General features: G+C 40.0%; 1 protein-coding gene across 1 annotated transcript; it reads left to right on the forward strand.

The window, feature by feature from the left end:
* The first annotated feature begins 1,291 nt into the window (after positions 1 to 1,291).
* Positions 1,292 to 5,029, forward strand: LOC117465997 (solute carrier family 22 member 13-like). Its single transcript, XM_034109126.1, has 9 exons — positions 1,292 to 1,666; positions 2,081 to 2,184; positions 2,314 to 2,468; positions 2,545 to 2,716; positions 3,359 to 3,479; positions 3,553 to 3,647; positions 3,723 to 3,937; positions 4,642 to 4,750; positions 4,831 to 5,029. The coding sequence occupies exons 1-9, from the start codon at positions 1,292 to 1,294 to the stop codon at positions 5,027 to 5,029; spliced, it is 1,545 nt and encodes a 514-aa protein (XP_033965017.1).
* Positions 5,030 to 16,242: the final 11,213 nt, after the last annotated feature.

A 16,242-nucleotide genomic window follows, 5' to 3' on the forward strand; every position in this document is an offset into this window, starting at 1 on the left:
AGACTGGCTTCCTCCTGACTTGTTATTGTCTTTTAAGTCAATTACATTAAACCCTAAGTTATAAAGTTACGAGTTGAACCCTTTAATACAGTTACACCTACTCAATAAAGCTCTTAGTATTCTACACATGTTTAAATCAAAGTTAACCCTAGCAGTCAGTTAGTTCAGTGTTAAGGTTTCAGTCAAATTACCTGTCCCAAGTTTCTGCCTGACAGATACTGTAGCGGTTTTGAGATTTAAAATCACAATTTCAGTCAGATCAACTACAGAGCATTGATACAGAGTACACACACTGAAACAGAGAAGTCGAAACACAGAATGTTACTCACACAATTCTAGAAGTCTCCAGTTGCTTTCCTGTCAAAATCGAGTTGCACCCAACACAATAACACACTTTTCTACGGAGCCCCATAGGGGACATGGTCAAAATGGTGGGTTACGTATTGTAACCCTAGTACTATAAGCACAGGCAGAGCCCTCTACTGGACGCTATGGGTACTACTCTCATCAATGATACGTGAGCGTTCACACACTGAAGTTGTATAATCGTAGCCGGCCAATCAGGGCGAGCCTACCTGAATGCGCGCGCAGACTCACAGTATATAAGGCAGCTACGACTCCTGACTGTCATCCTACACCCTCTTCAGCGAGCGGCATAGGAAAGACTGGGCTCCTAGGTAGAGGGCTCCGCCTGTGCTTATAACACTAGGGTTACAATACGTAACCCACCGTTCTATCTCACACAGGCTCGATGGATAAACGCCCTGTCGTCAGGATGAAAGTCAGGAGGCGTAGCTGACTTATATACTGTGAGCCTGCACGTGCATTCAGGGAGGCTCGCCCTGATTGGCCGGCTACGTTTATACAACTTCAGTGTGTGAATGCTCGCGTATCATTGATGAGAGTAGTACCCATAGCACCTTTTAACACAAGACAATTCAAAGTGCTTTACAAAAATGAAAGACATTAAGAAAATGGCAGTTAAAAAGCAAAGATAATAAAATAAACTTTAAAAGAAAAATACATGAATAAAAGTTACAGTGCAGTTTAAGATATGAATAGTTCCATTAAGTCATCATATAACCTCTTGGCATGGGCAGGTTATTAAAGTGCAAGCTTTATTATTGTTATGTCTTAAGTCCATCGTACTAATCTTATGTCCATGGTTAAATATTAGTTAGTGGGCACCTTTTGCCAACTTCCTTGAGGTATAGCACCTTCAGATTGGCACATCCATCACTCACTCTGCACTTTGAATGTGGCACCACGGCAAATTTATCCAGACGTCAAAATGAGCAGCTTTGGGGAGATTCTGAAGGAGATCGGGAAGTTTGGTTTGTTTCAGAAACGTCTGGTGGCGGTGTTATGCATCCCCAGCCTGTTCACAGCTTTCGATGTGATTGGTCAGGTGTTTGTAGGACTGAACTTCCCACATCACTGCAACACCGACTGGATCCTGGAGCGAGGACCCAACCTGACGGAGGAACAACAAAGAACTCTCACCCTCCCACTGAACAACGATGGAGGCTTTGAAAGCTGTGAGATGTTCACACCTGTGGATTTGGATTTGGAAACTGTTATAGCGTACGGCATCAACAAGACTACAGGATGCATTCATGGGTCGGATTTTGAGGCACCTGAAGGGGCATCAAGCATTGTGACAGAGGTAAGAGATCATTTTATAGTTAGTTAGAAATGTAATCGTCGAAAATTAAGTCATTCTTACTTCTTGCTGGGTTGCTTTTCTACTGTTGATAGTTGTGGCAGCTGTTGCATTTAGGTCTCATTTGAGCCACCAAACCATCATGCATTGTAACCTAGTTGTAGTCAATCCCCCAGAAAGAGTGCCGGCCAATGAAAAAATACTTTTTCACATTGAAGAGCATTGGGAGGGAGACGTCTGTATATCAGCCTATGTATATTTCTCAATACATATTCGAATAAGCTACCAAGTATGACAACTTTTAACCCCTTATTTAGGAATTGAGGTCGTTGTAAAATGTCCTAAAAGCCAAATCCAGAACTTAATTTAGTTTGTTTTCTTTGGTCTTACTTCTTTCTCCATCCTTTCTGTTCTTAGTTCAACATAATCTGTGACCGGAGTGGTTTGATTGCAGCGTCTCAGTCCATCTACATGGCCGGTCTCCTGGTTGGAGCGCTGGTGTTTGGGCCGATGTCTGACAGGTGCTCAATAACTCCCATCTTTACTACAAGAACTAGATATTAATGAACCTGAACTGATTTAAATGGTGCTAAACTTATACGAGTAACAGATTAACTGCATCTTCAACAGTGCTTCTCTTCTCTCCGTAGGTTTGGTCGCCGCTTCGTAGTCCTGCTTTCCATCTTTCTCCTCATGTTGTTTGGTGTCGGCATTAGTTTCTCACCCAACATCTATGTTTATATTGTTCTGAAGTTCCTAGCTGGCATCGCCGTTTCAGGCATTATTGCTAATTTATTTGTCATAGGTAGGTCTACTGTTCCCCACTGAAGCTTCTGTCTGGGTCTCTAACGGCTGATAACTGTCTACTTTCTGCTTTGAAGGTGGAGAGTGGAGTGACTCCTCAAAGTTTGCTCTCTGCACCGTCATCTGCCACTCGTCCTACTCCCTTGGACTGATGGTGTTGTCGGGCATTGCCTATCTGATCCGTGATTGGAGGATCCTGCAGCTGGTGCTCTTCAGTCCTCTGGTCCTTGTCCTGGGAATCTTTTACTGGTCAGACGCCTCTCAGACACTTAGGGCTTAAATCGAGATTAGCATCTTAAGTGAACGCTCTATATCAGGGGTTTCCAAACTTTTGGCCACATAGAGAAAAATATTCGAAGGGCTGGGCCACTCTCAATCCATTTTATTTCTATTTCTCTTCACAAGAGGTATATTGCCTCATAAGTTCAGTTATAAGTTAACAAAATCAATCAAATGTAGGTAAATGATGCTTGTGAGTGTTGGAACAGAAGCCTCAGATTGATTATAATAAGGAGAAATAGGAAGGTTGTATTTCAAGGTTGTTATGTAAATAAGTTATTGGGCTTTTTTCTTATCGACTTAGATTTGTTAGAACATTATTTTCAAATGTAATTGACTGAATTTATTGTAAAATGGGCTTAATATTATTATTATTAACACATGAATACTACTGTATAATATATGTTTACAGATATATTTAACAAGTACAATACAAGAAAAGCTCAAGTTTCATTTGTGGGCTGTATTACATTATACTTTTTTAATTTGCTGAGGGCTGATTCAAAATTGTCCGCGGGCCGCTTTTGGTCCGTGGACCGCTTTTGGCCCCCGGGCCGTAGTTTGGACACCCCTGCTCTATAGTATGTGATGGTGGACATGTATGTCAATTAGGATTCTTCCAGAGTCCGCTCGATGGCTCATCACCCAGGGCAGGAAGGAGGAGGCTATCAGGGAGATCAGGAAGGCAGCAAAGGTGAACGGAAGGAAGGTCCCAGAAGATCTGCTGAACAAGGTGAGATGCTTCTCTGGCAAATACAATAAAGCTCTGCAATAAAAAGAACACAAACTAAAACTGATTCTTTTAGCTAGGTGTTGAGGGTCCGTCCAAAAGAGGAAGCATGTTGGACCTCTTCAGGATTTCCTATCTGAGAAAGCGTGCATTGATAATGAGCTACCTGTGGTGAGTATTCGATCATCCATAACCTGCTGCCACATCTCCAGCCATTCCTCCCTGAAGATAACTCTTTCTTTTTAGGTTTGCAACAAGTCTGGTGTACTACGGACTGAGCCTGAATGTCGGGAACTTCGGCCTGAACATCTACCTCACACAGTTCATCTTCGGTTTAGTGGAGTTTCCGGCACGTTGGGGCAGTTTGGGCCTCATCCAGCGCTTTGGGAGGAAGAGATGTGAAGCAATCGTCCTGTTGTTTGCCGGCGCTGCTTGTCTAGGGATACTCACTATACCAAAAGGTAAGTTTCTGAATAGTTTATAGGAGTCTGTTGAAAGCCGCATTGGTGTATAACAGTGCTTCTCAAAGTGTGGTCCGCGGACCACTGGTGGTCCGTGAGCGCCCCCTAGTGGTCCGCGAGTATATTGGCAACATTTGACATTTGTAAAATAAATGTAAGTTTTCTGCACTCTCGCAGGAATATCTCCGCAATGAAGCGACGTTAAGTTTCACTTTCGATTGCATGATATAGCCCGGCCAGCGCAACACCTTCATCACACATGTTGCCACTTGTTTGTACCATTTTCAGGCGATTTTGAATCTGTTCTAGAAAAACGATGCGATTTTGGATATTTGTGGAGTTAGGTGGTCCACGAGTGTTTTTTTATTGGTTAAGTGGTCCTTGGTATGAAAAAGTTTGAGAAACACTGGTGTATAATATACCAGATTATTGAGAACCAGGTTGTATCCCATTTTTATCAAACATATCTCTTTGCTACACTCATTATCCATCCTCTAACCTAATTACTAATTCATTAACAAGCAGGTCTGAAAAGTGCCTTTATCTTGCATTCTCCCTAACAGCCAGCAGGGGGCGACTATAGTCGGACTCTATAGAAGTCAATGAGAAAATGTCCCTACTTCACGCTTGATTTATTACCTCAGTATGAATGTAGGTCGGATTTAGAGTATCACCATTTGGCAAAATCTCCTTATGTACATCAGATCTTCCCGTGGTGGCAACAGCCGTCGCAGTAGTGGGGAAGTTTGCTGCCACTACAAGTTTCTCTATCGTCTATGTTTACACTGCAGAACTGTACCCTACCACTCTAAGGTAAGGTACATATCCCTCAGGTACAATTCAAAAGACATGTTTGCTTTTGCTATAAGATCATTTTGTTATCTGTACTATAGGCAGAATGGAGTAGGTCTGAACTCCATGTGTGCTCGTGTGGCGGGGATCCTCGCTCCTCTGATCAGACTCCTGGAAGTCTATCATTGGACGATCCCCATGCTGATATACGGCATCGTCCCCATCACAGCTGGAGGTCTCTGCTTATTTCTGCCTGAAACTCTTAATGTGGAACTCCAGGACCACGCTGAGATCAGGTGAGAAGATGATCCCTTTAAAGGTCACCGATTATGCAAAATCCACTTTTCCATATCTCTTCTACATCAACATGTGTCCCTTCTTCTTCATGTCTCTTCTACATCAACATGTGTCCCCTCTTCTCCATGTCTCTTCTACATCAACATGTGTCCCCTCTTCTCCATGTCTCTTCTACATCAACATGTGTCCCCTCTTCTCCATGTCTCTTCTACATCAATCAATCAATCAATCAATCAATCAATCAATCAATCAATCAATCAATCAATCAATCAATCAATCAATCAATTAATCAATCAATCAATGTTTATTTATAGCCCAATATCACAAATGTTACATTTGTCTCAGTGGACTTCACAGTGTGTACAGAATATCAGCATGACAATACGACACCCTTTGTCCTTAGACCCTCTGTCCTTAGACCCTCACATCGTACAAGGAAACACTTCCGGAGAAAACCCACAGTTTAAAGGGAAAAATGGGAGAAACCTCAGGGAGAGCAAGAGAGGAGGGATCCCTCTCCCAGGACAGACAGACGTGCAATAGATGCCGTGTGTAAATTGAAAAGATAATACATTTGCAACATAGGTAGTCCAAATGTTTGGAAATGCATGTGAGTAGTAGTAAACATGTTCCTTTCGTCAAAAAAGTGACAGGTGGTGTGACAGGTCACACCTCTCCCTACTTATGCAAATGAGCTAAGTCCGTCTCCCCATTGGCCAATGAGCTAAGTCCCGCCTCCCATGTCCCGCCCCCCATTCTTTGATGTCAGATTGGCGTGAAAGATCCCCCGGCGTGATTCTTTTGTTGTATCAATTAAGATAGTTAAAGTATTTGACCCCTGACCCCGAGAGTGGAGTAATTGCCCCGCAATTAGATTAGACCCAGGCACCCCTTTGTGTATAGGTCTTTTGTTGTATCAATTAAGATAGGTAAGGTATCTGACCCCTGACGCCGTGAGTGGAGTAATTGCCCCGCAATTAGATTAGCCCCAGGCACCCCCTCTGTTGTATAGGTCTTTTTGATGTATTGAATATGATAGTCTCTTTGACCCCTCCCCCTCAGAGCCCTTTGTTGTCTAATCTAATTAGCCTTTGATGCCTGCCCCTTTGATGTGTAATTTCACACTGATGAAAGCCTCCGTATAAATGACTAGGCTACGACCATATATATGCTCAAAAATAAATAAAAAAAAGACAGACAATTCAGCTTACCAAGTCAACCGTCTGAAGCGCCAGTCAAGAAACGAATGCGGCATCGGGGGGTGGGTTCAGAGTACAGCCTCTTTCTGGTCATGTGTGTTGGAGGAGGGGCTCTGTAAGGAAGGTTGAAGGAACGAGCAGGATTTCTCCCCCGGTTTGACTGCAAATGACTTTTCTCCAAGAGGCTCAGCCTACCCCTCAACATAACAAGCCCCACCTTTCCTCACCAGATCATTTAAAAATGAGAACCCTACAAGGACATTATAGTTTTCAGCGTACTCTTTAGTTGTAGGTTTGTGAACTAATGTATAATTACTTTTATTAACTATAGGTTTTGCATCCATTAAAGTGTATCTTACAGTTCCTTTGTGAGTGAATTACACACAAATCTGCAGAGTGTCACTAATATATATATAAATATATATATATTCTTTATTTAACCAGGTAAAAAAACTCATTGAGATTAAAATCTCTTTTCCAAGAGTGACCTGGCCAAGAAGGGCAGCATGTACATATAAAACACAGACATGAAAGGCAGACAAATACAGCTTTAAAACACAAATAAAATGGCACATTAGCCAGTCAATATGCGAAGTAAAACAAACTATTAAAATCATTCAAAAACTGGTGTACTTTCAAATTATAGCTCACTCGAGATGGTTTCTCCAAAATGACAGGTTTTGCATACATAAAAAGTGTATCTTACAGTTCCTTTAGTTGTAGGATTGTGAACTAATGTATAATTACTTTTATTAACTATAGGTTTGCATCCATTAAAGTGTATTTTACAGTTCCTTTGTGAGTAAATTACACACAAATCTGCAGAGTGTCACTAATATATATATATATATATATTATTTATTTAACAGGTAAAAAAACTCATTGAGATTAAAATCTCTTTTCCACGAGTGACCTGGCCAAGAAGGGCAGCATGTACAAAGTTACAACATATAAAACACAGAAATGAAAGGCAGACAAATACAGCTGTAAAACACAAATAAAATGACACATTAGCCAGTCAATATGCGAAGTAAAACAAACTATTAAAATCGTTCAAAAAACTGGCAACATTTAAAACGATTCCAGGATATACGAGCACTCACATCGACCAAAACTAAAAAAGTGTTATGCAGTGACTGACATTCTGTACGGGAGTTAACACCCGAGCTGCTGTAGGGAGTTGAGTATGTTATGGCTCTCGGGGGATGGTGGGTTAAGAGACAGATTCTTAGTTTTTGGACTGCCTCAGGGGTTAACGAAATCTACTAAAAACAAAGTACTTCATTATCTACTTTTTTCAGCTTTTATACACAAAAGTGCAGGGAAGGTAGGCAGATTTAGAACACTGGGATAATACCCATAAAGAATGTGTGTTTCTGCTCCATTTCACTCCATGAAGCCTCCAGCTTGTACAAGGGCTCCGCCTCCACTCAACATAACATGTCCCGCCCTCCTCACCAGATCATTTAAAAGTAAGGGGATGGAAATAGACGAAAAATAAATACGCTCAAACTAGATAACAGGCCAGTCATTTCCAATCACCAAGGCACTTTTCAAAAAAGAAAAATGGCAAAGAGAAGCATAGATATGGGTTTAATCAGCGAGACGCCTGTGACAACGTACAGCCATCAGTCCGGAGCGCCAATCAAGAAACGAATGCAATATATGTGCCGGGTTCAGACGGCTCCAGCCGAAGAACTTCATGAAGAATGGACTCTGAAAAATGGCGATGTTTGGGGTTATGTATTCAACTATATGGCGAATGAACTGCATTTCTACAATCTGAAGAATGGAGAAACGTACGAACCCCGCAGTGTTAAAGCGACACTGACCTCAACAGATTGGGCTGTGTTAACTCTGGTGTCTTCCAGAGATCTCCACGCAACCACGGTACCGGAAGAAGTAGTGCATCAAGAAACCATAGTGGAACCAGCGGTGTACAAGATATTTGCAAAGAAAAGCAAAGAAACACAGACAGCATGCGAGATCAAAGAAGAGATTTCACCGCCGCCCCTCAATGTGGAGGAAGAAAGAGTTATTTCCCCGCTGCCAGAAGTGAGAAGAGTCCTGACAAGCACCGTCTGGGAAACTAAAAGCGGACCATCGGGGCGATGGTATTACCGTGCAAGCCATTTGGAAACGCTGGGGAAGGACCCCTCTGATGATTTTGTTTTGGAGATTTTTAATTCTACATGTGGAGTATTTCAGACAGCAGTGCGGGTGCCATTGACTGCTTGGCTGAAAATGATTGATGGAAAAGCTACAAAGCTTAAAGAACTTTTTAAACAGAGTCAGACATTGATGGACATTATACTGGTGAAAAAGAATCTCACCTTTACAGAGGACTCTGCCTCCCACTCAACATAACAAGTCACACCCTCCTCACCAGATCATTTTAAACTAAGGACCCCCTCAAAGAAAAACATTGTGTATTCTACCTATGTAAAAATAATGTCGGGGTTGTCTCTGTATCAAGAAGATGTGTTTAAAAATGAATTTTGTGAAAAATACCAACTGTGTGAGAGACGTCATAAAGACACTCATTTTAACCACAGTGTTTGTTCTCTACAAATGTCTTAAGATTGTTACAAAATGTAAAAAATTAAAATAAAAGGTATGGAGACTAAATTAATTCAGGTGACTCTGGCTTTATTAGGAAAACAAACATATAATACAAATGGGTTAGGGGTTAAATGTAACCATCGTGGACTTAATAGTCTAACAAAATACTTTTATCTGAATACATTTGTTCTTTTTAAGAGCACGTTTTGAAATTATTTATTTATTATTGCAGTGGAACAATCCAGTTTTTGTTAACATTAACGCTTTCTTCTCTTTTTCTTGTGTTACTAAGATACTTTATGACACACTTTGGCGTATGCAACACTTGTTCAGATAAACAAGGTTTTTTCTTTTCTGATAAACTTACATATTTTAGTTATTTTATGTTACCAAGATACTTTGAGATACACCCTGATGTACGCAACACTTAACAAAGGGTATAATATGAAGTAGTTGGTAAGGAAGGGGTTTTTCTTTAAGGGTGCAAAACTTTAGAACAGGGTAAAATATTCATTAATTTGTATTGAATTGAGTTTTCTTTTTATTGATTTTCAACATACTATATGACTTTTCCATATTTCTGACATTCTATACTTTTCTGACTTTCTTCTGTAGAATCTTGACAAAACTATTACTTGTTCTTAAATGATGACCTATTGCTGGAGATGAGATGAAAAAGCTACAACGCTTAAAGAACTTTTTTCTAAAAACTCTCAATTCTATAATTGACTACCCCCATTCAACGCAATAAGCCCCACCCTCCACTCAGCAAATCATCTAAAACGAAGGACCTCGCTAAGACGACCGTTGTAAACTAGCCATGGAGCAGAGAAAAGCCAAGACTCCCCCCGCGAGTTGCAGCCAGGAACAGACTACTGGACTACCATCATCACCACCAAGGGGGAAACCCAAATCTTGCAATACTACTGCTGCTGATTTTGCTCCTCGGGCCAAAACGTCTCTGTTTATGGACACAGTGAAAGCGGTGTTGGTTGATATTGTGGAGAGGGTGATACATCGGTACAGAGAAGAAATATGCAACGGGTGCCGAGTCAGTCACCCCGGCCAGAGGCAACACGATTTTCTGAATGACATGTCCGATTTTTACTTCAGAAACAATTACAACGCGTTAATGAAAAGACTCTGGCTCACCGACTTCATTACTGAGATCGACCAGACTCTTAATGATAAAGACATTTTCACGGATGATTGGAGGATCCAAGGCGCTTCGGAGGCTTTTCTTCACAATCTCAAAAATTGCAGACGCCTCAAGGAGAGACTTGAAAAGATCCATGCCGAGTTGGATGGAGAAGAAGAAGACTAACAACCAGCAGTTGGATGGAGAAGCCAGGGACTTTTTTCTTTAAGTAAAATAAAAATGAGAAACTACTATGCAAAACGCTCTGTATATATTGATCATAATGTAGTCATTACCCGTTTAATAAGTATGGTGATGGGGACGATTGAAAACAGAACGAGTAGTGACCCCTGTGTAAAAAGAATGGCCGAAGTTTGTAAACTGGAAGACATTTTGGATATCGTTCGTTCTGGCAGTACTATTTCGGGTCATTGGGAAACGATTGTAAACGAAACATTTAAAGTGGTCCTGGAATCTTCATTTTCCGAAACATTCTGTAACATTATCTCAGAAATGAAACAAACATCAAAAGTGTATCATGTGCTCTCATTGTATGCTCTGTTTGTAGATGTAATGCATCTGTGTGTTGAAAACAGCATACACGTGAATATTTTGACTGAAGTGAAAAAACTCCATCACGATATCTCCAGTAATATGGGGAATTCTAAGCTGGAGACTGTCCTGGGGATGCTACAATCAGTATAACTATTGATTTTGTGTGTGAAAAAAATATGTATGCACTACGACATTAACTTGGTAAAATGTAATATGTTTTCTATGAATTGTGTTGAATGTTGTGTTTTTTCAATTAAACAACCATTACAAAATGAAAATGTGTTTTATTTTTTTGCTTTCATATATAGTAATAGTATTGTAAACGAAACATTTATATTGTATCATGTGCTTTCATTGTATGCTCTGTTTTCTGACATTGCTTTTGGTATTTGTTCAACACATTCGCAGCAGTCGATTAGCGGGAGATGATCTATAAGATTATTATGATCCGGTAATGGCTCTACAACACCATCCTCTAGTTTAAATGTCTTCACTTTGTTTCTTTTTCTTTTCACCTTCCTTCTTTTTGTCTTTTTAGTTTTCCGTCCTCTGGTCCCTTTTCTTTTCATTCGCATTCTGCGTTTGCTTTTAATTTTTCTTCTCCTTTTCATGTTGCTTTTTATTTTTCTTCGTTTTTCTTTACTTTTTCTATTCTTTTCTGCTAATTGTCGTTTGCGATCTTGGTGAGTGGTATGAGATATACTGTTTCTATAAAGGTTATCTATAATACCATCTTTTAAAGAAAGATATTCTTCATATGTCATGTTATCATGGTCCTCTTTTGTCCTAAAGACCTTACATGGATATGATATAGAGGAGAGCGCTTCTTCGGGGGCATCCTCTCCCCTACTTTGTAACATCCAGTCATTAAGCCCATATCCATTATCCCGGTGATAATAGGGGCAGGCTACATCAGACTTGGTTTTTCTCAGATCCATGGCTAGTTTTTAACGGTCGTCCTTAGTTTTATATGATTTGCTGAGTGGGTGGGGCATATTGCGTTGAGTGGGAGGCTTCATCTGTAGAAAGTACTCTGTTTGAGGAGATTTCGTTTGGATTCTGACTCTTAATGGCAGTTTGTCATTTTGAGGGTATTTCAGTGAAACAAGGCTGTTTTGAACATTTGACAGATTTATGCTTAAATTCTCTGGTAACGTTACTGAAAGATACACTTTGTGTATAAAAGCTGAAAAGTAGATAATGAAGTACTTTGTGTCAGTAGATTTCGTTAAGAATCTTTGACAGATTTATGCTTAATTCTCTCAAGAAGGTTACCGAAAGATACACTTTTGTATTAAAAGCTGAAAAAGTAGATAATTAAGTACTTTGTGTCAGTAGATTTGGTTAAGAATCTGACTCTTAATGGCAGTTTGTCATTTTGAGGGTATTTCAGTGAAACAAGGCTGTTTTGAACATTTGACAGATTTATGCTTAAATTCTCTGAGAAAGTTACCGAAAGATACACTTTTCTTTTAAAAAAAGCTGAAAAGTAGATAATGAAGTGTGCTTTGTGTGTACAGACACACAGAAAACACTGAAAAACACAACAAGAAGGACTGTAATACACATGTATCAGACACGCTCCCCTTGCTATAATGATGACAACAGTTTTTAGATGTAAAAAACAATTTTTTTATTTTTTTCACACACAAAATCAATAGTTATACTGATTGTAGCATCCCCAGGACAGTCTCCAGCTTAGAATTCCCCATATTACTGGAGATATCGTGATGGAGTTTTTTCACTTCAGTCAAAATATTCACGTGTATGCTGTTTTCAACACACAGATGCATTACATCTACAAACAGAGCATACAATGAGAGCACATGATACACTTTTGATGTTTGTTTCATTTCTGAGATAATGTTACAGAATGTTTCGGAAAATGAAGATTCCAGGACCACTTTAAATGTTTCATCTTTTTGTCTGTCTGTTGTTACCCTGTACACGTTAAATGCACTCTTAAAATGACTTGATTTCATACATAGCTGCGTCCAAGAAGAAGGTTAACTTGTTACGTTAAGTAATTTTGATCAATAAAATGCAATACTTCCAGGCTGAAGACTTTTCTTTTTGTCGCTGCTTTTAATTGAACTATTCATATCTTAGACTGCACTGTAACTTTGATCCATGTACTTTTTTCTTTTAATGTTTAATTGACTGCACTGTAACTATTATCCATCTATTTTTTCTTTTAATGTTTATTTTATTAGCTTTTCTTTTTAATGACTGATTTTAAATGCCATTTTCTTAATGTCTTTCATTTTTTGTAAAACACTTTGAATTGCCTTGTGTTGAAAAGTGCTATATAAATAAACTTGCCTTGCCTTACTTATACCAATGTCCATTGATTCATTTATTTACTCATTCATCCCTCCACAAATGAAAACAACACTGATGAACCATAAAAACGAGATTTATTACAAATATAAAAAGGTATGACGTAGAAAACAGTACAAAACAGAATAAGGACATGTAATGGAGTATAATTGATTGGTGTCAGGTGATCGTGATCCGCAGCCACGGCTGGGCGGTGCGGCTGATTGGTGCTGTGATTGCCTCAGCTGGTTAAAAGAGTCCTGCTGATTATACTCTGTGTTCTAGTTTGGTTGTGAAGCCACACGGTTTTTTGACCGCTGCATTGCACTGCAGAGAAGAGACGATTTGTTTATTTAAAGGACGAACACTGTTTCAACCTCGTCTGGTAAGATACGCTAACTTGGAAATAAATGTACCAAAAACAAACGTATCTCTGAGTGATGTGTGAGCGTTGTTGAAGACCTGCAGTGTGATCATGAGGAATGTGACACACGGGTGTTTTTACATTCCCAACATGCTGCACAGCCTTGATTGGAATTCACACATTCTCTGGGTGTGACTCCACAAGCGTTTACTATGGCAAAGGTAAAAGAAAGTCATTTGCTGTTGCATGTGAGACGATTGACTAACGTAAGACTTTTAGAAGTTTAGGTACTAACTTTGACTTGGAGCAATCAACATTTGCACTTCTTTGCCGGTATGTATGTCACCTATATGATCAGCCAGCAGCAGAAGATGTAAATGATGCTAGAGATACGTTTGTTTTTGGTACATTTATTTCCAAGTTATTGTATCTTACCAGACGAGGTTGAAACAGTGTTCGTCCTTTAAATAAACAAATAGTCTCTTCTCTGCAGTGCAATGCAGCGGTCAAAAAACCGTGTGGCTTCACAACCAAACTAGAACACAGAGTATAATCAGCAGGACTCTTTTAACCAGCTGAGGCAATCACAGCACCAATCAGCCGCACCGCCCAGCCGTGGCTGCGGATCACGATCACCTGACACCAATCAATTATACTCCATTACATGTCCTTATTCTGTTTTGTACTGTTTTGTACGTCATACCTTTTTATATTTGTAATAAATCTCGTTTTTATGGTTCATCAGTGTTGTTTTCATTTGTGGAGGGATGAATGAGTAAATAAATGAATCAATGGACATTGGTATAAGTAAGGCAAGGCAAGTTTATTTATATAGCACTTTTCAACACAAGGCAATTCAAAGTGCTTTACAAAAAATGAAAGACATTAAGAAAATGGCATTTAAAATCAGTCATTAAAAAGAAAAGCTAATAAAATAAACATTAAAAGAAAAAATACATGGATAAAAGTTACAGTGCAGTCTAAGATATGAATAGTTCAATTAAGAGCAGCGACAAAAAGAAAAGTCTTCAGCCTGGAAGTACTGCATTTTATTGATCTAAATTACTTAAACGTAACAAGTTAACCTTCTTCTTGGACGCAGCTATGTATGAAATCAAGTCATTTTAAGAGTGCATTTAACGTGTACAGGGTAACAACAGACAGACAAAAAGTCCTCAGTCTAATGGAATAATCCACAAGCTCAGCCAATGAATCTAGCGATGCGAACATGGTAGTCCAGGAATGATAGTTTGATAAATTTGAGTTTGATATACTTTATTAATTCCCGTGGGGAAATTGTTTGTAGCTGGAGTTGGCTGATAAACGCTGCTAGTCAATGTTGATTCGATGGTCAACTCTGTTCCCAGATAGTAAAACCTCTCACAAATACCGCGTATATAACGCAAATACCTCGGACTTAGTGATGTATTAAGACATATGACAAAACATGACATAAAACAAGCATACAGCACTGTTTAGAATCCATTTGGTCTGGTTTAGCGCAACCATGTAGGCGGCCATCTTTCACTTTTGTTGACAATATGCAGCTACCCAATTGGTGTAGCACGATCACGTGACGAACCGTGGCACTACTTTGGACCAAGATATTATTACGCTTTGAAGGGACTAGTTTAGCCAATAATTACGTGCCTAGAAGAATTGGCAGGAATTTTAGCGACGAACTTTTTTTTGGTGGATAAGCATGACTCGTTATTTTTTATGAACTAAAGATTGTGTAGTTCCACTTCTGTGGAGCGGGATTTCTTTTCTAGAGGACTTTTCGAGGTTCACCTTGCGGCCTACTATCCGAACATTTTCAGATCACTGATAGTGATTGCGCAATAGCCCCGCCTCTTCTGCTCACCTCCGCTTACCCCGCGCCAGTGCTGAAGTGTTTCGCCAACAACAACAACAATGGCGGATCGCAGAGTTGCTATCGTGCTCCGGACGCTATTGACCATGCTACAGTTGTTTGTGCAACATCTACAGCAATAATGATGAGGCAATAGTCCCGCCTCTCCCCACCTCTGCTGCTCACCCACACGTCAAAGTAAACTGCACCCTGCATTCAGATTATTTATCTTTCTCTCGCGAGTGAAGTCTAATCTGACAGGACGGAGACACGCAGCTCTGCTCACCTGCAGCTCCTCCCGCTGCAGCAAAACACACACTTCAAGTCAGATCATCACCCTTAGCTATTTTAATTACCTCTCAAACTCCCTAAACTAGTTATAAATATGTTTATTTTTACAGTCGGCCGGGTTACTCATTACTGGATCAGCTGCTGCATGAGACAGACACTGACGCTGTCCGAAGAGAGGGAGGAAAAAGAGAGGCTCCGTGTATTTTATTATTATAATACATAGTCGTTATTCATTTGTTTTAAAGCTCAATAAATAACAAAGAAGACCTTTGACCGGCACTTTTATAATTTTGTCCGGAAGATTTAAACTTTAATAGACGTTGACTGGCGAAAAACTCTGCCCGGTTCCCTCGGCCCCCACCGCGGAGAATAAACAGAAGGGCAACCATGACAACCATGCTTCTTCGCTGCTTTTGTGGAGGAAGTTACAGCGCCACGTACAGGCTCCTGCATATGTACTGCAGCTTCTCCAGCGGTTGGAGCTAAACGGAGCGGTCTCGTGTGGGCAGACACTATCCGGATAACTATTGCGTGTGGACGGAAGCTTGTTTGCGATTGCGTTTGCGTTAATCCTATGCGTTTAGCCGTTTTCGTCCTCGTGTGGCCGCAGCCTCAGAGGGGCGTGGGGAGGGGCTCCTTATTTTCATCTGAAGTAACAGACAGAGAATCAGCACTTTGGAAACAGGGCTGAAACAGAGGGGATTATGGGTAATGCTGCAATGATCTGTTTGGTGTTTCAGCCAATCAGAGACAGGTTCTGTATATCTGAGACCTGTTATATATTGATGAAACACAGTATAATAGGAGAACTTTAAAAGTGTTACACTCAAAGCAATTCTAGATAATAATAATAATATTTCTGTTTTAAATTACAGACAACCGGAGAACTTGGCGGAATTACAAACCTTCACTAAAAAGGAGGAGAATTCAGGAAAA

The sequence above is a fragment of the Pseudochaenichthys georgianus genome, chromosome 20 (assembly GCF_902827115.2).
Source record: "Pseudochaenichthys georgianus chromosome 20, fPseGeo1.2, whole genome shotgun sequence".
In the NCBI taxonomy this organism is placed as follows: Eukaryota; Metazoa; Chordata; class Actinopteri; order Perciformes; family Channichthyidae; genus Pseudochaenichthys; species Pseudochaenichthys georgianus.

What these genes read in the sequence shown, in the direction of transcription:
- LOC117465997 (XM_034109126.1), top strand. Translation starts at nt 1,292, where the DNA reads ATGAGCAGCTTTGGGGAGATTCTGAAGGAGATCGGGAAGTTTGGTTTG. An exon ending in GTCCTGGGAATCTTTTACTG is followed by an intron (nt 2,717 to 3,358) that starts GTCAGACGCCTC and finishes TATGTCAATTAG; the next exon opens with GATTCTTCCAGAGTCCGCTC. An exon ending in TTGATAATGAGCTACCTGTG is followed by an intron (nt 3,648 to 3,722) that starts GTGAGTATTCGA and finishes CTTTCTTTTTAG; the next exon opens with GTTTGCAACAAGTCTGGTGT.